General features: G+C 40.6%; 1 protein-coding gene across 7 annotated transcripts in view; it reads left to right on the top strand.

The window, feature by feature from the left end:
• Positions 1-7462, top strand: part of CUL2 (cullin 2) — a 111560-nt gene extending 104098 nt beyond the window's left edge. For all 7 annotated transcript variants that reach the window (XM_054582320.1, XM_054582315.1, XM_054582314.1 and 4 more), the window contains 2 exons: positions 5741-5857; positions 6885-7462. In XM_054582320.1, coding sequence (XP_054438295.1) covers positions 5741-5857; positions 6885-7016 — 249 coding nt within the window. In that variant the 3' untranslated portion in view covers positions 7017-7462. The remainder of the gene's footprint in view (positions 1-5740; positions 5858-6884) is intronic.
• The last annotated feature ends 13954 nt before the right edge of the window (positions 7463-21416 follow it).

Here is a 21416-nt window from a genome sequence, read left to right as displayed (position 1 = left end):
CATGTCCATGGGTCATTCATACATGGTCTTTGTCTAGTCCCTTCTTCTTTCCACCATTGTCCTCTTTCTCCATCTCCTCTGGTCACTCCCAGTCTGCTCCATGTCTCCGTGCCTGTGGTTTATTTTGTTTGTTAGTTTATTTTGTTGAATAGAGTCCACTTATAGGTGAGATCATATGGTATTTGTCTTTAACCAACTGGCTTATTTCACTTAGCTTAATATTCTCCAGTTCTATCCATGTTGTCACAATAGGTAGGAGTTCCATCTCTCTCTCTCTTTCTTTCTTAAGTGCAGATTGATTTTATTTATTTTTTTAAATGTCAAAGTTAATTATAAAATATTTAAAAAATGTAAAACCATTATAAAGTGTAAGCAATTAAACCAACATGACACCAGCACAGAAATAATCAAGTAGATCATTGAAATATAATGAGCATTTTAGAGACAAACGTGTATCTCTGTCTGACAATGTAATAGATGATTAAGTTGATGTTGAAATCAATGGGTAAAATAAGGCTTACTCAACAAATAAGGTGCATGGACCACTATTGAAATAAAACAAATAAAGAGCCCTATTTCACACATTATACAAGCAATATTCAGGTGAGTTAAAAATCAAGATGTAGAATCTAAGGAGTTTTAGAAGAAAATAGAACTAATATTCTTCATGACTTGAAGTAAAATAGTCAAACCCAGAAGCCATAAAGTAAATATCAACAATATGACTATATTAAAAATTTAACTATATAGTAATATACATATGAAAAAAGTTAAAAGACAAGGACTAGAATAGAAAAGTATTTGCAACACATCTAAAACATGGTTTATAAGTTTTTTTTTCTTTTTCTTCACTTTTTTTAGGGAAAAAACTTCTACAAACCTTTAATCAATAAATGGATAAAGAATACCAAAAAGTCATTTAAAGCTTTTTTTAAAAAAACAATAGAAATAGGCAAGAAATATACTAAAACAGGTTTAGTTTCAACAAATAGTAAAGGAACAATTAAAATACCATTGTCACAATCAGATTAATGAGTATTAAAAATATTGGTAATATCAAGTATTGGCAACTCTGAAAGGAACTCGGTATTCATAGAAACTTTTTCTTCATTTTAAAGCAGTCCCTTTAGCATATTTTGCAGTGCTGGTTTGGTGGAGGTGTATTCTTTTAGCCTTTTTTTGTCTGGGAAACTCCTTATTTCTCCTTCTATTTTAATTGAGAGCCTTACTAGGTAGAGCAGTCTTGGTTGCAGCCCTTTGCTTTTCATGACTTGTAATATTTCTTGCCACTCCCTTCTGGCTTGCAGTGTTTCTGTTGAGAAGTCAGCTGCCAGCTGTATCGAGGCTCCCTTGTATGTTACTACCTCTTTCTCCCTTGCTTGCTTTAGGGTTCTGTTTGTCTTTGATATTTGCCATTTTAATGATGTTGTGTCTTGCAGTGCGCCTCATTGTGTTCCTCTTGAATGGGATCCTCTGTGCTTCCTGGACTTCTGAGACTTTTTCTCTCCTCCAATCAGGAAAGTTTTCCATCATGACTTTTTCAAACAGGTTCTCTATCCCTTCCTCATCCTCTTCTCCTTTTGGTATCCCTATTATCCGGATATTATGACATTTCAGGTTGTCCTGCATTTCCCTAAATGCCTCTTCATTCTTTTTGCGTCTCTTTTCATTTTCTTGCTCTTTCTGGGAGCTTTTTTCTACCTTGTCCTCCAGCTCGCTGATTCTGTCCTCAGCTTCATCTAGCCTGCTTTGGATTCCTTCTACTGTGTTCTTCAATTCAGAAATTGTATTCTTCATTTCCTCTTGCCTCTTACTGATAGTTTCTATATCCTTTTTCATGCTGATATCGTTTGCAGTAAGTTCCTTGTTAGTTTCCCTGTAGTTTTTTATAATTCTTTCTGAGCTCATTGAGCTTCCTTAGAACTGTTGTTTTGAACTCAATATCTGATAGTTTACTTGCCTCTATTTCATTTAGTTCTCTTCCTGGGGATTCCTCCTTTCCCTTCAAGGGGGGCATATTTCTTTGTTTTTCCATTAATTGTGAGACTCCTCTCTCTTGCTTCTTTGCTTCTGCTTCTTAAATCAGTCTGTCTTGATTTCCTGGCTTTGTGGTGTGAACTTCTATGGTTGGAGACCACTGTTTTTACTTTCTGGATCTGCCTCTGATAATGTCAGATGTCTTCCCTGTCTGACCTTAGGCAGTCTACTGGAGACTTCCAGTAATCTACTGTTTGTGGCTTTCTCCTCCAGCTGTTAATCTATTCACTCTGCACTCAGCAGGGCTCCTTAGACAGCTCAGGATAGGGCGGAGTCCCTCCTGGTGGTGGGGTTATTGGGTCCTCTCCCGCTGCTGCCATATGGGGGAGGCGTCAGCACTGGGATCCCGCCAGCTACTCTCTCTGTTCTCTCCCCAAAGCCTCTGTCTCTAGTCTCTCCTCAGGTGTCACCAGACCTCTCTGTGTCCCCTTTAGCCAGCGATTTACTATCTGTGGCTGCCACTCTGCCCTCAGCAGGCCACTTGGACAGCACAGGGCGTGGTGGAATCCCACCTGGGCATGGGGCTATTGCGTCCTTCGACGCTGGTGCTGCTCAGGGGACGTGGTTTCTGCTAGACCAAGATGGCTGCTGCCGCATGGGGGATGAATCAGCACTGAGATCCTGCCAGCTACTCTCTCTGTTCTCTCCCCAAAGCCTCCTTCCTCAGTCTCTCCTCAGGTGTCTCTAGCCCCCTCTGCTCCTGCCTTTGCCAGAGACCAGGGTAAGTGGCTGCAAATAAAAATTTATGCATTGGCCCTTTAAACAGTTTGCGTCTCCAGCTGCCTGTCTCTGTCAGAGAGCAAGCCTGCTGCTTTTCGCAGTTGGCTGTTTTCTGTTAACTTTTTGCGCTCTGGTGCTGTGGGCTAGAGATTACTGCTTTTGGTTTAGACACCACTCTTCTCAGGGGGATCCAGCTGCCGTTTCAGTATCCTTCTGGTGCTGTCGCCTGTGGGTGCCCCGCCCACCTTCTCTAGTCTCTACTGCACTCCTTACCGGTTAGATTGCGTGAAAGCCAGTTCTTCTGTCTCCAAAGTTATAAGGCTCCCGTCTTGCTTTTGTTCAGCTGTTTGTTCCAGGTGATTTCTCCACAATTTAGTTGTAATTCCAGGTTGATTCTGGAAGGAGATCAGTGTGACTTCCACTTTCTCCTCTGCCATCTTGATTCTCCTAAAATGATTATTGACAGATATGTATTTATCACCATATTATTGTTAGACTCTTCTCCTCTGTTTTCTTCTTTCCCCTCTTTTTCCCCTTCCTCATCCTCTTCCTCTTCTTTTCTTCCTTCCTCCTCCTCCTCTTTCTCCCTTCTTCCTCCTTCTCCTCCTCTTCCCCTTCTCCTCCACCTCCTCTTTCTTCTTTTCTTTCTTCTTCACCCTTTAACATTTGTTGCAGTACTGCTTTGGTCTTCACAAATTCTTCTATCTCTTTCTTGCCTGGGGAGCTCCTAATTTCTCCTTTGATTTTTAATGATAGCGTTGCTTGGTAAAGTAGCCTTGGTTGTAGGTCCTTGCTTTTCATCACCTTGAATATTTCATGGCACTCCCTCTGGCTTGAAATGTTTCTGTTGAGTAATCAGGTGACAGTGTAAATGGTGCTCCCTTGTATTTAACAACTTGCTTTTCTCTCATGGCTTTTAGGATTCTCTCTTGTCTTTATCTTTAAGCCTTGTCATTTTGATTATGATGTGTCTAATGTAGGCCTCTTTGGGTCCAACTTGTTTGGGACTCTCTGAATTTTTTGGACTGTGTTGTCTTTTTCCTTCACCAGGTTAGGGAAGTTTTCAGTCATTATTTCTTCAGATAAGTTTTCGATCCCTTGCTTACCCTCTTCTTATTCATCCCCAAGATGCGGATGTTGTTATGCTTCTTGTTGTCCCAAAGGTTTATTAAACTCTTCTCATTTTTTTTAAGTTCTTTTTCCTTTTTTCTCTACCTGGATGGCTATTTTTTTCATCTTGTCTTCCAAATCAGTGATTCTGTCCTCTCTTTCATCTAACCTACTGTTCATTCCTTCCAGTGTATTATGTATTTCAAATATTGCATTCTTTATTTCTGACTCGTCTTTTTTCTTGTTTCTGTGTCTTTTTTCATGCTGTTGAGTATCCTTATAATCATTACTCTGAACTCTATCTTATAAATTGTTTGCCTCCATTTCATCTACCTCTTCTTCCTGAGAATTCTCTTGTTCTTTCATTTGGGGTCTGTTTCTTTGTCTTCCTATTTTGGCTGCTGCTTTGTGTTTTTTTCTATGTATTAGGTAGATCTGCAAAGACTCTGCTGTAGGTCTTTGTCAGATGCTGCCTGGTCAACCAGTTTGGAGCTTTCAGTCATCCATATGTGGCTCCCTCCACTGGGCCTGGCGTGTGCAGGAAGAACCAGGCTGTACCATTGTTGGCTTTTATCAGCAAAGGGTCCGGGAAGGGTCATTTGAAGTCTCAGAGCTTCCAGAGATCCTCTTTAGTTGTTTAACTGATCAGTGATATTGCCTCCAGCTGTAATCAGCCGTTTAGGCTCCACAGGGTGGGTCAGAGTAATTCCAGGGGCAGGGGCTATTGCTTCCCCTCTGGCTGATGCCATTTGGAGAGGAGTGCTCTGCCTGAGAAAGATGGTTCCTGCAATGCAGGGAATGACTCAGCACAGGGATCCTGGTGGCTGTTCAGTTCTCTCCCCAGAGCCACTGGCCCCAAGCTCTCCTCAAGCACCTCCAGTCCATTCTGCCTTCCCTCTGCTGGAGCCCTGGGTAAGTGGCTGTAAACGAAATTTTGTGCGTTGGCCTTTCAAGAGGCTCTCTGAGTCTCCAGCTGTCTCTCCCTGACAGACAGAAACCCTGCTGCTTTTCACAGCTGGATGTTACCAGGGTTCCTTTCTGGCTCTGGTAATACAGACTGGGGAGCCCAGCTTGGGGTTTAGACCCCCACACTTATCAGGTAGAACCCCCCAGCTGCTGAAATATCCCTCTGGAATTTCAGCTGCTGCCCATGGGAGCCCAGCCAGCCCTCTTGTGTCTCCTCTGCACTCCCTAAGAGTCTTATGGTGAAATGGTTCTGTCTGTCTGTGACTGCTCTCCAGCTGGTGTTCAGTTGATTATTCAGGATGATTTCTTTGCAGTTTAGTTGTAATATGAGATTGGTCCTTGGAGTTGGTTAGTGTAGCTTCCACTTACTCCTCTGCCATCTTGTATTCATGTATTTTATGTTTTAAAAGCTCTTAGGAGAGCCTATTAATATGGTTTGCCTGCTTCTATGCCTTGCTTCTGCTGTTACCTTTAGCTGCATGGGGATATGTTTCTTGTTGTGCATCGTTCCTGGTTTCTCTTAGAACCCTCCACAGCTTTTCATCTTGAAGTCTGTTCTACCATGCACTTGGAGCCAATTACTAAAGCATCTAAAAAGTATTGTGGTATAGTGTCTGTACTCATTGATAAGACAGCAGCCTTGAAAATTATTGCTCTGTGCCATTTAAGTTCTTCTTTGTTGCCTTATATGGAATACAGTCTGCAATAGTGTTAATTTCCAACTTTAACCTAATGAATTATATATAACTTGTAAATATTCTTTTGATAAAGATTATGTGATATTGGGCACATAATAACTGTATAATTTGCTCAATATTGATTGGGAATTTATTTAAACTCACTGATAAAATGAAGAACAATTTTTATGATTTAATGTCTCTTGCTTTTTTCTCCCTCCATAAAACAGGAAATGGAACAGACAAGAAGTGCTGTGGATGAAGACCGGAAAATGTATCTCCAAGCTGCTATAGTTCGTATCATGAAAGCACGAAAAGTACTTCGGCATAATGCCCTTATTCAAGAGGTAAAAGAGGGAAAAGTCCTTAAAAGTCCTTGGGGTTGAGGGTATTACAAATGTATAGATTAGAAATGTTTCTTTGTTTCTTTGTAAAGATGATACAGGAATAATATGATTTGCAAGTACCGTAAAGATACGCTTCATTATTTAATGGGAACAGTACTCACTTATAATTTCAGTTATTAAGTTATTAAGCTCAGATTTGCTTTGGCTTGAGTTTAGAGGTATAAATTTCACCAATTTATTGAGTCTTTTCTCTAGTTATTGAAGAAACTTGACCACATCAAATATTCATTCCATAAATATATTAATGTCTATGATGTGATAGTACTGTGCTTGTCATTGAGGGTTTAATGCACAGCAAAGCAAGATGTGGTTCCTGCCCTTTTGGAGTTTACAGTCAAATAGGGAAGAAATACATTTTTGAAATAATGTACAAGTATATATAAAATTATAGTACCATGCACTGTGAAAAGATACACAGTGCTGTGAGAATGTACTTAAAAGTCTTGACTTAGGGGATATTGGGAAAAGCTTTCTTGAGAAAGGGGTACTTAAACTAAGCTGAAAGTTGAGTAGTGGTTAAATGGAAGCTTGAGAGTGTGGTTATTTAGATAGATTAATTAGTTTGTAGTTTAAGTTGTTACATCTGTGAACATTAGATCTTGCTATATATGTGTTCTGCATTGTAATTCCTTCGCAACGTAAACATTAGGCTTTTTCCTGACTTTGCATAAAAAATTATTTTTGGTCATTATATCAAAATTGATCCCTCTCTTCTTATGCACTGCTGAGTTTAAAATTTTTAGTATTGTTACAGCACTCACTCACTTGCTATATCATGTGTATTCATTTAGGATGAATTTTTTCGGCTTACTATAATTCCGTAATTTTGAGTATATTTTCCTATATGGCTTAGATATGCTTGATGAAATCTCAATAAATATGAGACACTTTTATAGCTGGTTGGTTAAAAGTAATTATTTATAACTGATTAATTGGCAGTGGTTTGACACCCATGTCTCTCTTACAGGTGATTAGCCAGTCAAGAGCTAGGTTCAACCCTAGTATCAGCATGATTAAGAAGTGTATTGAAGTGCTGATAGACAAACAGTACATTGAACGCAGCCAGGCTTCAGCAGATGAATACAGTTACGTAGCGTGATATTGCCATCCTCCTGTGAGGGTGTGAGAAGATCGTTGCCATCACCATTTGGTGTGTTCCTGTGGGAAAAAAAGCAGGCCTATGCCTCCATAATTTGGTCATTCGGCAGCCCCTGTTTTCCTGCTGTTTACAACATCACCAGTGCCACGTCATGAGCATCAGAGAAAATGCCTAGAGATATTTCAAGCTCATGTCATTATGACATTTCTTAAAACTTTATTAAAGAATGAGTGAAGTATTGCTGAAATGTGGAAATTTGGTTGGATACCATGCTTTTTCTCCCCTTCACGTTTGCAGTTGATGTGTTTTTTTTTTAATGTATCTTAAAGGACATAAAATAAAAAAACTTAAATATTGTAATATGACAGATAACCTAATAATTGTATCTACATTAAATGACAAACATGATATTGCTGCTTGTCGAATAAAAAAATAAAGAAATAGAATGCCTTTTTTATGTGGATGGAGTATCACACTAAATAATATATATATATAAATGTTCATGAGTCATCGAAGCAGTGAATGCTGCTTTAGTTGCATTTTTATCTGAATGGTTTAATTCACTTGTACTCCTACTTAAATCCTGCTGAAAAATGTCAATTATTGTTCTTGAGTGCATAAAAATGCATTCAGCGTAAAGAATCTTTTCTTTTTAAGGATTGGGACTACATTGTATATAAGCATTTTGAATATTGAGGATTTAATCCCTTTGAGTTTCTGGTGAGACGGAGTATGAGGGAATATGCAGTGACTTCCAGTCTGGCATAAGAAAGAGGTTTTCATCCCAAAATCATCCTTTGTTTTCATAATGAATTAATTCTAACATAGACTAATGCCTCAGCTCTGTCACCTTCCCCTCTACCTTTCTCTGAGTTGTAGGAGATCCTGTGACACCAATCTGTTCCTTCCATACTCCTACCTACCTAAGACCCTTATACCCCTCTGACATTTTCATGCTAGATTCACGCATAAGTCATAGCTATGCCTAGGAATGCGTAATCTAAACAACTTTAGAAAAATCCATATATTGCATTATAACAGGTGCCACTTGAATAGACATGAAATCCCATTATTTTATTATATATATCAACAGCCAGTATTGGAATATTTTGGTCTGTTTTCATATTTATTATCTGTTTATACTATCTTCCCCACCATCACAACACACACATACACAAAATTTTTTTAAGCTAGAATCTTTTAAAGCATATTCCACGTGAATCACTTACAATACTTTAGTGTATATCTCTTAACAGATAAGCCTTTAAAGAAATAATAAAAAAAAATGGCTTTTACAGTTGGTTGGTTTGAACTTTTTCTAACTCATGTCTCTTAAGTGTTTAAAAATCTCTTGAGCTTATAATGATTTATATACTGTATATTTCATTGTACCTTCCTTCCTAGAGAGGAAATAATGGCAAACCATGTAATATTGTACATTTCATTGTCAAAAAGCAAACCTTGTTTTAATAACTTGATAAAGTTTTCCAAATTGGTTCTTTTTTTTTCTTAAATATTTATAAATATTAAGTCTTATCCTGGTATCAAGAAAATAAAGGGTGGGGCAAAACTAAGATTACAGTTGTTTGTATGGTAAAGAATGCAATAATAAATAAAAAATAATAAATTGTTTTGTGCACTCACAACTGTACACCTACTTTTGCCCCACCCTATATATTATATTGGAAAATGGGCAAAGTACTTGTGCTGAAGTCGATAGAAATGACTGACAAGAATTTTCCTCACATCTTTTCCCCATTTCATCTGAAAGGAAATATATTGAAGATGTGCTTGTGCGTGTACAAGTAAAGAAGAGGCCAGACCAATTTCAGCAAGCCACCAGCCCAAAAAGGAGCAGTGATTAGAATGAATTTTAGGCCACACCTTCCCCTGAGGAGAGCAAGGGAAGGGTTCCAATCTGAAATTCTTACCTCAGGAGATCTGAGCACACAGCCCACTAGGTTGTATGCCTTGTGCTTAGGGTCAGAGCTTGAAGAGGAAGGGGAGAAGAGAGTTCTCTAGTTTATCTCAGAAAAAAATGATGTGAGTAAAACTTTCAGAAGTTTTAACAAATACACTAACACTGAGATAGTTAATGTGTGTCTGTGATGCATTTTATAGCCAGTGCAGCTCTTATCAGCAATCCAGCCTTTACCTTTGAAACCAGGAATGTTACCTGTTACTGTAGGACAGATTTATTCTAGGGTTTAGTCCAATATTTTATGAGTTTGCTTTAATACAAATAAAATAATAGTCTGGGATTTGTATTTTACTTTATGTATAATTTAGTGTATCTACAGGATTTTGTAACCTATAAAATTATAGCACTGCAGTCTGCAGTGCTATAAAATTCCTTTTAATTTTTAACCTTTACTAAGTGCAGACTGTGACAGGTGCTTTCAGGTTATTTGATCTTTAGATAATCTTGTTAACTAGGCCGTGTTCCTGAAACACATGGGGCCACTTGATAGGCGGGAGCCAAGATAAGACTCCCAAGTTGATTGTGTTAGGAACCTTAGTGCAGGCCAGCAAGCAAGGAGTGCACTAGGGATCATTCCCTTGAACAGTGCCTCCCCAGAACCAAAAATCATGTGGTATCACAGGGCTTCTTGCTACAGACAGAAAATGGTGGTGTACTCCACACCTTGGGTGGAGAGTTTAGAATTATAATGAGGGTATAATGACAAAAGTTCATGTCATTCAACAGTCCTGTGATCTGGGGGGGGGTTTTCTTACCTTTACCGTCCAGCCCTGAAGGAAAATATCTTTGGCAAACTTTGTTAGTAATCAGTAACCAATTTCAGCAAATGTTTAGGTCATTACACAGGTTTTCTCCTAGTTCTTAAAACCCTTCTGTACCAGATTGGGAGGCTATGCTCTATTTCACAGATGAGGAAACTAATGAGAATTTTCTAAGAATCTTTACCAAAAACTGCAAATTCTGAATTTAATCCCAGTCAAAGCTGTGCTAATTAATAGTCTATATATAGTGCAGCTTGTAAGATAGATGGAAATAACTTCATTTTATATGTTAAGAATAGTTTTTGCTGAAAAAGGAAAAAACTTTCTAGTTAAATAATTTGTGGTAATAAATATTCTTTGTTCTTTAAGATACCTATTTAAGATGTAAACGAACATGGTTAAGTGACTTGGCTCACAGCTGATTTATGGCAAAGGGTACTTGTGAACATAATAGTTTACATGTACAACTATAGAAGTTATTTCCAGTATATATACTTAATGCAAACCTGTTTTTAGTTAAAGTTTTTTGAGCTGTATAGTAGTAATGGATCATTTATTGACTTCTTAATTTTTGATTCCTAGGACAAATTCTTGATTGAGCAAGGTCAAAGTAAATATGTGCACTTTGGAAATACTAGTCCTGCCCTGGCCGAGTGTCTTGGTTGGAGTGTCATCCCATACACCAAAAGGTTGCGGGTTCAAGCCTCTGTCAGGGCGCATACAGGAGGCAACTAATGGATGTTTCTCTCTCACGTTGATGTTTTTCTCTTCCCCCCTTCTCTAAAATCAATGAGCATATGCTCAATATATATTACATATATAATATATATATTCTGAAATACATATTTCATAAGGGCAGTTGTAACATGAGCCTTAGCTAAGTGAGTGGAAGTTAACATGGAGAAGCTAACTGGTTGAAGATTGATGTGATCATGAAGCATTTCTAAGGCTGAACCAATTAGGCAATCCTTATATGAAACAATGCATAGTCTTGAATTCATTAAAGGTAGGATTCACTGATGGGGAGAAGTAATTTTCATATGCAGTGACTGCACTACCTAGGTAATTGTAAGGTTTTTCCTTCTCTAGCCCTCCATCTGTAAGTCACGCAATTCACCTTTCTTTTGTCCTCTAGCATACATATACTGGTGCCTGGATTTGTGGGAATAGTTACTGCAATAGTTAGCCTAAAAGGTAAAGTCTGTGCTCCTCATGGAGTTTTTAGATTTGTTGCAGTCACAAATGTGTCATTGCAAGTGTCATCACTTGTGAAGGGACATCCTGAGTACTCTGAAGATGGTTGCATAAGAGATAGGGGCAGAAAATGAAGGTAGGAGAGCATATTTTAAACAGGAGTGACAGCAAAGATCTCAGTTAAGAAATGGCAGCCAGAACCTAAGAATCAGAACTGCATGACTGAATTACATGGATTACAGGCAGGGGAGTTACATTTGCATGAAAAAAAAATAAGTTTTCTTGTGTGGGGGGGTGAATGAATATTCCTTTTATTATGCTTTATAGTGTGCATATTTATTTTTCCTTTAGTGTTTGTGAACTATTTTATAATAATATTTACAAGTTTTAGTGGAAAATAGATAAACCTGCATTAGGGTGAAGAATGGAACTCTAGAGGCTAATTATGTAAAGGGTTAGACCTCGGAGAAGTCAAGCAGTTTACATGACTGGCAGTGGAGATCTCTAGAAGGATAAAGTAGATAAAATTGGCACATCTTAATAATGTTATGGAATAAATTGGATAAGTGAGTGAGGGGAACCCTGGGACAGGATGAAGATGGAAAAGGCACATATGGTCTTGTCTGTAGACATGTTGAGCATTTGATATGCTTTTGAGATGCTGAATGGAGCAGACAGATCTAATCTTTACTGCCTGGGAGCTCTGATCTGAATCTTACAAACCAAATCATAGATGCTTTTATTTTTTATTTTATACTTATATTTTGATTGCTATTACAGTTGTCCCACTTTTTTCTCCCCTTTATCCTCCTCCACCCTGCACCCCCTCCAACCAGCATTCACCCCCTTAGTTCATGTCCATGGATTGTACGTATAAGTTCTTTGACTTCTCCATTTCCTATGCTACTCTAACCTCCCTCAGTCTATTTTGTGCCTACCAATTATGCTTCTTAGTACCTGTACCTTTTTCCCCATTCACCCCCCTCTCCCTCCCCACTGATAACCCTCAATGAGATCTCCATTTCTGTTCTAGTTGTTTGCTTAGGTGGTTTTTGTTTTTTAGGTTCAGTTCATAGCTGTGAGTTTGTTGTCATTTTACTGTTCATGGTTTTAATCTTTTTCTTAGATAAGTCCCTTTAACACTTCATATAATAAGGGCTTGGTGATGAACTCGTTTAACTTCACCTTATCTGCCCTTTCATTCTGAATGACAGCTTTCCTGGATAGAGTCATTTTGGATGTAAGTCCTTGCCTTTCATGACTTTGAATACTACCTTCCAGCCCCTTCTTGCCTGTAAGGTTTCCTTTGAGAAATCAGCTGATAGTCATATGGGAACTTCTTTGTAGGGAACTGTCTCCTTTTCTCTTGCTGCTTTTAAGACCCTCTCCTTATATTTAATTTTGGGTAATTTAAATATGAGGTGTCTTGGTGCGTTCATTCTAGGGTCCAGTTTCTTTGTGGGACTTTGAACTTCCTGGAAGTCTATTTCCTTCACCAGATTGGGGAAGTTTTCCTTCATTATTCGTTCAAATGAGTTTTCAATTTCTTGCTCTTCTCCTTCTCCTTCTGGCAGCCCTATGATTTGGATGTTGTAACATTCGAAGTTGTCCCAGAGGTTCCTAAGCCTCTCCTCATTTTTCTGAATTTTTGTTTCTTCATTTTGTTCTGGTTGAATGTTTATTTCCTCTGTCCTAAATCATTGATTTGATTCCCAGTTTCCTTCCCTTCACTGTCCATTCCCTGTATATTTTCCTTTATTTCACTTGGCATAGTCTTCACTTTTTCCTCTATTTTGCGTCTGTACTCAATCATTTCTGTGAGCATCTTGATTACCAGTGTTTTGAACTCTGCATCTGATAGGTTGACTACTTCCTGGTTGCTTAGTTCTTTTTTTTTTCTTTTTTTTGGAGTTTTGATCTATTCTTTCATTTGGCCCATATTTCTTTGTCTTGGTGCACCTGTTACATTGTAAGGGGCAGAGCCTTAGGTATTCACCAGGGTGGGGCAACCCACTTAGCTGCATTGTGGCATTGTCTGTAGGGGAGGGGTCCAAGAGGGAACAGTGCCACTTACTAGGCTCTCAGCCAGCTTTCAATCACTTCCCTGGCTACCCACAAGCAAATTGGGCTCTTATAGTGCTGATCCCAAGATTGGTTGGTTTGTGTACATTCTAGGATCCTGTGGGTCTCTCCAACACTCTCCTGCGAGGCTGGGAATTTCTCCCGCCACTGCAACCCCCACCAATTTTTACAGTCAGGGGTTTTGAGGCTTTAGTTTCCAGCACTGGAACCCTGGGTTGCACGATCTCACTCCCAAGATGTTCCTCCCAGCTTAGGCACATAAGAATGTGGGACCACCCGGTCTGCCAACCACTGCCTCACCTGCCTCATCCCTTGCCTTGCCACACGTCCTCTCCACACTCACTGCCCATCTCCACCCCTCCTACCAGTCTGGATGAATGTTTCTTCAACTCCTCAGATGCTGGACTTCCATACAGTTTTCTGGCAGTTCTGGGTTTTTGTTTTGTTTTTAAAGTGGCTATCCTTCTTTTGGCTGTGCAAGGAAGCAAGGTATCTACCCTACGCCTCCATACTGGCTGGAAGTGTCCTCATAGACACTTTTTAACCCATCTCATTTCTCTGACTCAGATTAATGTCCAGGCTAAATGTGACTAGAGAGTAACCAACATTTAGCATGTGAATATATTACACAGATTTTAAAAAGATTTTTAATTTATTTTTAGAGAGGGGAGAAACATCAATATGTGGTTGCTTCTCATGTGCCCCCTACCAGGGACCTGGCCTGCAACCCACGCATGTGCCCTGACTGGGAAATCGAACCCATGACCTTTGGTTCACAGGCCGGCGCTGAATCCACTGAGCCACACTAGCCAAGGCAGGTTTTCAAGTCATAAACACAAGAATTGAAAGATTGAGAGTATTTAGTTTATTAAGGTCCAGGTTTTGGCTTCCTAGAACTTGAGTGGGTATCTTTGTCACCTTGAGGCAAGGAAACATTTAAGAAGCTGGGTAAATGACCCAAAAGGAATCCTGCCATTTGATTATCTCTTATATTCACAAATCTTTGTCAACTGTTGGTTGAGCACTGCTCTAGAGGGAGAAATACATTAGTGTTTTGTATTCTGACAAATTTAACAGTACCATTTTTTTCCAGCAGAAAGAAGGGATCTTTGGGAATCACCTTGTGGAAAAGAATAAGAAAAGAAAGGTTTTAAAAAGACTTTTGTTTATTATTGTTTCTTTTTCCCTGTTGTTAGTAGCTTACTATTTATAGTTGCAGTAATTGAGAATTGCAGCCAGTGTTGGAAGTTAGCACTTCTCAGGAAGGGGTAAAGTCTGTGGGTTGCTAATTTTTTCCTGTATGGCCAGATCGATATTTTTCTTGGCAGAGCTTTGGTGTTGCAGGAAAAGGATGTAAATTTTCTGTGACTTTTATAACCAGCCTTGTTTAGGTATCAGCTAGCTCATGGGAGTGTTCTCAACATAGCTGCAGTCCTATGCTGAGAGTCTCAGCTCCTTAAAGTGCATGGTTTTATCTGTTTGTCTTCTAGGGAAGAAAGGACAGACACGGAAAGCAAAGATCTTTTAGTTGAAATAAGCTAGTTTAGGGCAAATTGTTTAGCAGAACATCTGCCCCAAGGAGGTCAATGATATAACAGAAGTACTCTGACATTAAAGGAAAAGTCAAATGCTGACTAGAAAAAAACAGCTATTTTATCATTTAGCTTATATACAGCTAAAGTAACTAAATTCAAATCAGTGCTGTGCTATGAAGTAAATATCTGATGTTCCTTGTTTAGATTGTACATTTTAAAATGACCATCTCTAAATGTTGACAGCCAACATTTTGATGAGGACCTCCAGCCACTGGGTAAGTGGAATATGGAATGGAACTATGAAGTTTTAAGAAATTCAGGAGCTGCCAAAATATATAAAGAACTTACATGACTCCACTCCAAGAAGACAAATGATCCAATCAAAAAATGGACAAAGGACCTGGGCAGATGGTTTTCTAAGAGATACAGAGGGCCCAGAGACATTTGAAAGGATGCTCAGCATCACTAGCCATCAGAGAAATGCAGATCAAAACCACCATGAGGTACCACCTCACACCGGTCAGAATGGCCATCATAAACAGATCAACAAACAACAGGTGCTGGCGTGGCTGTGGAGAAAAGGGAACCCTAGTACTCTGTTGGTGGGAATGCAGACTGGTACAGCCATTGTGGAAAGCAGTGTGGAATTTCCTCAAAAAGCTGAAAATGGAACTGCCTTTTGATACAGTGATTCCCCTGCTGGGACTATACCCTAAGAATCCCAAAATGCCAATTCAGAAGAACCTATGCACCCCAATGTTCATAGCAGCACAATTTACAATAGCCAAGTGTTGGAAGCAACCTAAATGCCCATCAGTAGATGATTGGATCAAAAAATGATGGTACATTTACACAATGGAATGGTACGCAGCAGAAAGGAAAAAAGAACTACTACACTTCGCGACAGCATGGATGGAACTAGAGAGCATTTGCTAGGTGAAATAAGCCAGGGAGTGAAAGACAAATACCCTATGATCTCACCTATAAGCGGAACCTAACTAACAAAACAAAGATGTAAGGAAAATAAGACCAGCAACACTGAAAGAAAAAAGAAACCAACAGAGACAAGAGGGAAGGAGGGAGGGGTGGGTGGGGGAAAGGGAAGGGAAGGGGCAAGTCAAGGAACATATAGCAAGGACTCATGGACAAAGTCAAAGTGGGGAAGGATTGAGGGAGGGAGGGGGGAGGAGGGCAGGGGAAAGTGGTGGGGGGAAGGTAGAGACAGATGTATTTGAAAAAATAAATACATTTAAAAAAAAAGAGAAATTCAGGAGGTGCATGCCCTCTCTGCTTATCAACTAGGTGCTTGATCCTGATTGGGGCCACCCTCTCCACTGGTCCATGATGCAAGGAAGGAAGGCACTCAGAGTGAGGATAAGGTGTCCACAGACTAACACCCTACTTTGCTGCTCTCTTTCCACAGACGGTGGCCTGTGTCTAAACAGGGCTTCAGTTTGTATTCTTTAGGAGTGCAACCTTGTAATGTACCCTTTATCTACAGCCTAGCATACCTAGCAGAGACGTTTATTAAGAATTCATAACTTTGCTTAGATTAACCTGTAAGCCCACTTAGATCACGCAAGTCCTTATGAGATTTGTGTAACCACATCCTGTAACTTGCTAAGAGTTTAACAGAAGGTCTGAGTCTTCATTGGTTGAACTTCCTTCCATACCTACGCTGTCCCCAACATGGATGCCTGCCAGAGGTCTTTTCAGGGACCAGCCCAGGATGATTTGCAGGAACAGGGGGCTGATCCTATTCAAGCCACCAGGGACTGACCAAAGTGGCCTGGAGGACCCTCTACTGACCTCCCCGTGAACTTTTGTCATTATACCCTCGATATAATACTAAAATCTTCCAGAGATGGAGGCTTTCCACCATTTTTGAACATGCAATATATGTAAAGCTGTGTTTTCTAACTGCCCAGGAGCAGAAGTGTCCCCACCTATACATGCGATGACAAAATTCACCTTGATGTTTATGCATGATTTCCCTGAATAAAGACAAATCTGACCCTTTGTTCAGGGACACAGTGCTTTGGGAAGTGACCCCTATGCCAACCCCATGTGCTAGCAATACCTTCTCATAAAATCATCATCTAGGAGTTGTCTTTTGGCCAGCTGGCAACGACTGAGTCATAGGACCCAGTTCAGTCTGACAACAACCTTAGTTCTAGAAAAGTCAGTCAAGCTCACTGTCAACCCAGTAACCTAAATCCAATCTGATTAGACCTGAAAGCTCTGAGACCAACTGGAAGTTTTTGAAGCAAGCAATCTGGGGTTCTCTGGAATACAGAGATAAAGGAGGGGGGAAACCAGACAGCCAGCTAATACACAGGGTCTCGCACAAGTAACACCCCTTTTTTATTAAAAAATCTTTCATTAAAAAAATCATAAGCATGTAATTCTGTAACATAACAATTTCACACTCAAGCACAGCATATGACATTTTAGGTGAAATGCTCAAATTAAAACTATAAATTGTTACACCCATATTATGACCCTACCAACCACCGCCAAGCAGGCATTACTTCTGTTGGACCCTGTATTTTTTTGTCTGTGCTACACCATCAAACCCGCCAGGGATGACAGATAAAAGAGCAAGTATGTGGCCAACTGAAGAATTTCATGGTACACAGTGGGACATAGTGTTAAAGTGCTGTAGCTTCTGAAAATACACTTGATAAATACAGTGAAGTGTGATGTGAACTCAATTAGGGTAACTCCTTTTCTGCCTAATTGATATGTATGTTTCATATACACCAATTTTTTTCATAATTGGTATGTATGGTCATTTTTATGAGAATCATCTAATACCTTGCATTTAGTTACATATTGATTGTACATGGGCTTAACCCTGTTTGGGGATCCCCTGTCCACCATTCCGTGAAGCACAGAAGTCAGTTACTGCACTGGGCTAGATAGTGTCCCACTCCCACACTCCAAATTCATGTCCACCCAGAACCTGTAAGTGTGACCTTATTTGGAACTAGGCTCTTTGCAGACAAAATCAAGGTCATAGGGTCAACCCTAATACAATGATTCATGTCTTTATAAGAAAAGGAAAATGTGGGCACAGACACACGGGAGAGAAGGCTATGCGAAGACAGGCAGAGATTGGAGTGCTGCAGTAACAAGCTGGGGAACACCAGGGCATGGCAGGAACCACTGGGAACTGAAGAGGCAAGAAAGGACCCTCTAGAGCTCTCAGGAGAGTGTGGTCCTGCCAACACCTTGGTTTTCGACTTCTAGCCTGCAGATCTGCGAGGGAATAAACTGTGTTGTTTTAACCCACCAAATTTATGGTATTTTTTGTTCTAGGAAACTAATACATTTCCCTTAATAAAATCTTTTAAACAGGATTGCTTAAAATTTTTGTGGGCTTTTATATTTTACATTTTAGTTAGGAGATTATACTTGGGTATAAAAGCCAACTAAATACAAAATCTTCTGGATTTTCTTTAAAAAGACAGAGAAAATAGTTCCCAAAGGATCACCACTTATCAGATGAATATATATATCTACATATATATCTATATATGAATAAAGCCAAAATCCCACCAAATCGCAGGTGTGATTGGTTAGCATATTTGGAGAGAGATCGCTCTTGGACTTGGCCTTCAGTCTGACATGTGCCTGAACTGCACTGCTTGCTTGCCAGTCAGTCTGCTCTGCCTTTGCGAAGGTACGCCTAGCCCACTCTTACCAGGAGCAAAGGAGGGATATTTGGAGTGAACCAAGCCTGCAATAAAAACTATGCAAAAAGACTTCTGCTCATAGTGCATGAATAGCATCCTCTCTGCATGTAAAGCAAGAACATACCATAAAGAAACTCAGAAGAAAAACCCTGGTTAGATCCCAGCACATGGATGTAGTCACTGCTGCTGATCATTTGCTGAAGAAAGCAAGCAGTTCCCCATAAGCAGTCTTTGCTGACTCTCCCTCTTGTCCCTGATTTCTTAATGTAGGACAGGCTCTTGGTTCAGTGTTGAACTTTTTCTTTATTTTCTTTTCATCAACGCTTTGGTGACCTCATTCAGTACGATGGCTTAAATGCTGTCTCCCTCCCAACAACATCCAAAATAATAACATCCTGTCTGTACTTCTCTCGCACATTTCAGAAGTGTCCAGGGACCATCATTCTCCATACTTGGATGCTTAATGGACATCTCTAACTTAGCATACAAAACTGAACTCCTAATCTCCCCCAGCAACTACATACGTGTTCCACTTAAAGGCCTCCCCATTGCAGTTGATGGCAATTCCTTCCAGTTTCTCAGGTCAAAAACTTTGGAGTTTTCCTTTACTCATCTCCTTCTCTCACACGTAATATGTTGGCTCTACTTTCAGAATGTATTCAGATCTGGCGAATGGGTCACCCCAGGAACAAGGATAGTAATCTAGTGGAATAGCAGATGTGTATCAAGGAGGAAGCTGCAGATGGCTTGCCAAGATGCGGGAGACAAGGACACGTTGTATGGACAAGTGGGAGCTCCCTCAGGAAGGAGCGAGCAGGCATCTGGGCCCAGCTACTGAGTCTGCAAGGTGCAAGCCAAGGCCCAGGGTTTCCTTAACAGAGATCCACGTATAACAAACAAGAGAAATCCCTAGTTAACTTCCATGGAGAGTCTCAGAAACAGGAGGACATTGACTCATCAGAAATGCATACCAGAGAAGCCTGAGTTGGCAGTGCTGGACTACACACCTCTTCTCCTGCTGCACAGATTTGGTCTGGAGGCCAGAAAGGGCTACACTCACAAAGGAGGTCAAAGGACCCCGGTTTGGAAAGATGCAAAATACTGGGGAGGAAGTCACAGTGACCTGACAACATTCTAACAGGATCACCAAGAAAACATGTTTCTGAAATACCCTATTGCAAACAAGAAGAAAGGCAGACAGTTGTGTGTATATAGTGAGGACCTGGAATGTAGTTCTCAGGCCGTGTGTCTTACTGGCCCCCATAGGATCAATGCATTACAGTTGGACTGAGCCTTAAATGACAGATAGTTAAAATTCTCACACTGAAAGATGCCCTTCTCAGAGCCTGACAGGCTGGCTTCTATGCTATTTAAGTCATCACCAACTCCCCATATGGCCTCTCCAGTCAGCCCTGCCTTGTTGTCTCTGCCCCAGCTTCCCTAGTCTCCCTGACCCCATATATGGGTCCATTCCCCAGGCCATTGTGCACTTCCAGACCCAGCACACCTTGGTCTGGCGCATCCTGAGCCCATGAATGGACCTTAAACCACAGTGCTCTTTGTGCTTCTTCCTCCCCTAAACTCCATTTCACTGGCCCAGTGCATTGGGCTAGGCTTTAACTAAGGGTCTCTTCCCTTAGTGTCTGTGCAGTTGCCCAGCTTCGCCTAGAATGGCTTTGTCCAGAACTCAGGTGGTTATGAGGGACTTTGTCCTGCCCTCGCGCGCCCTACCATTAGTGTTACGGTTCTTTGAGGAAGGACCTTGGCACTGTTACCCAGAATCCCTTGCTGTTGTGCCCACCCTGCTATGTGGCAGCACCTGGTTTCAGTGGCTGCCCAGCTGGTGCTGAATTTACCTCATTCTCTGACACTGGGCTTGGAGATAGCAAGAAGTCCTTGCCGGAGCCAGACTCTAGCCAGATCTTTTTCCATTCCCTAGTTCTACCACTTCTCCACAGACCTCTTCCCTACCTCTTTTTCCTTATACTTTGAGCCCAAGACCACCACTGGGTTCCAGGTTGACTCTCTGGAGCAGCAGAGAGCACATCGGTAAGCTTTCTCCACCTCTTTCCTGCAAGCTAAGCACTCTTAATTTAATGTGCACACTCTTTTGCTTCCTAACACCTTGCTGGGAAGTGCCATTTGTTAGAACCGGACCAATTGCTCAAGTGCTTACTGCTGAAGAGGCTCATGACTTGCCTCGAATGACTATGGGCACAGGAGGAATTTGTTTTGTTTTGTTTTGTTTTTTAGAGAAAAGTTTACTTTTGAATCCAGTGCCTAGTTATGTTATTGGCTTAAATGAAATAGCTTTTTCTTGAATGTGCAGCAGAAATACCCAAGGAGAGCCCTTCATTCTCCAGGTTAAAGTATAAATGTCCTAGGTATTCCCTGTGTGAGCCAAGTGAAAGGATCCCTAGAGGAACTGGGTACGTGAGAGATGATAAATGATACCTGTGAATCTAGAAGGGAGAGGACTGAGTGTGTCTTCTTCCCTGACACTAGGCTGACATTTCTTGGAAAACCAAAAATGCATTCTTCAGAGTGGAAGCAGGGCTGCAGGCTTCTAAGCCTCTGTGAATTAAGGCATCTGAAAAAAGGGCAGACCAAAAACACCTTGCAAACATTACTCTGATCTCAGTCTCTGAAATTTCTCTATTTAAGACTCCTTTGGGTTTAGCTGTGCAACCTGGTTTCCTGGGAGCACACATACATTTCGGAATACCTCTGCTTCTTCACCAAACCAGCAAGCCAGCCAACTTTCTGTCCACCTGAGGGGGTCAGGTCACAGATCTTGAGCACTGGTCGAAAGGAGACAGTCTGAAGGGCTCTGGAAGTGTGAGGATCAGCCCAGGAGATGGAGAAAAGGCAGAGACACAGAGAGGAAGCCTGGATTTGGAAAACAAGCATCCCCTCTGTGCTTGGCTAGAGCCTCTTGTCTCCCTCTGGTGGTGTGAGTTTTGGCACATAGAAATGTTCTTTGTAACATACACATTCAAGTGTTGGGATGAGTTTTTACTCTCCTTTAAACTTTTTAAATCCTCACCTGAGGACATGCTCACTGATTTTAGAGAGAAGGGAAGGGAGCGGGGAGAGAGAGGGAGAGAAACATCGATGTGAGAGAAACAGTGCCTCTCTGGTTGCCTCTG

Source organism: Pteronotus mesoamericanus, unplaced genomic scaffold (genome assembly GCF_021234165.1).
Source record: "Pteronotus mesoamericanus isolate MK-2021 breed Mesoamerican mustached bat unplaced genomic scaffold, CSHL_Meso_final contig_69, whole genome shotgun sequence".
Taxonomy (NCBI): Eukaryota; Metazoa; Chordata; class Mammalia; order Chiroptera; family Mormoopidae; genus Pteronotus; species Pteronotus mesoamericanus.
This window is presented reverse-complemented; position numbering and strand designations above follow the sequence as displayed.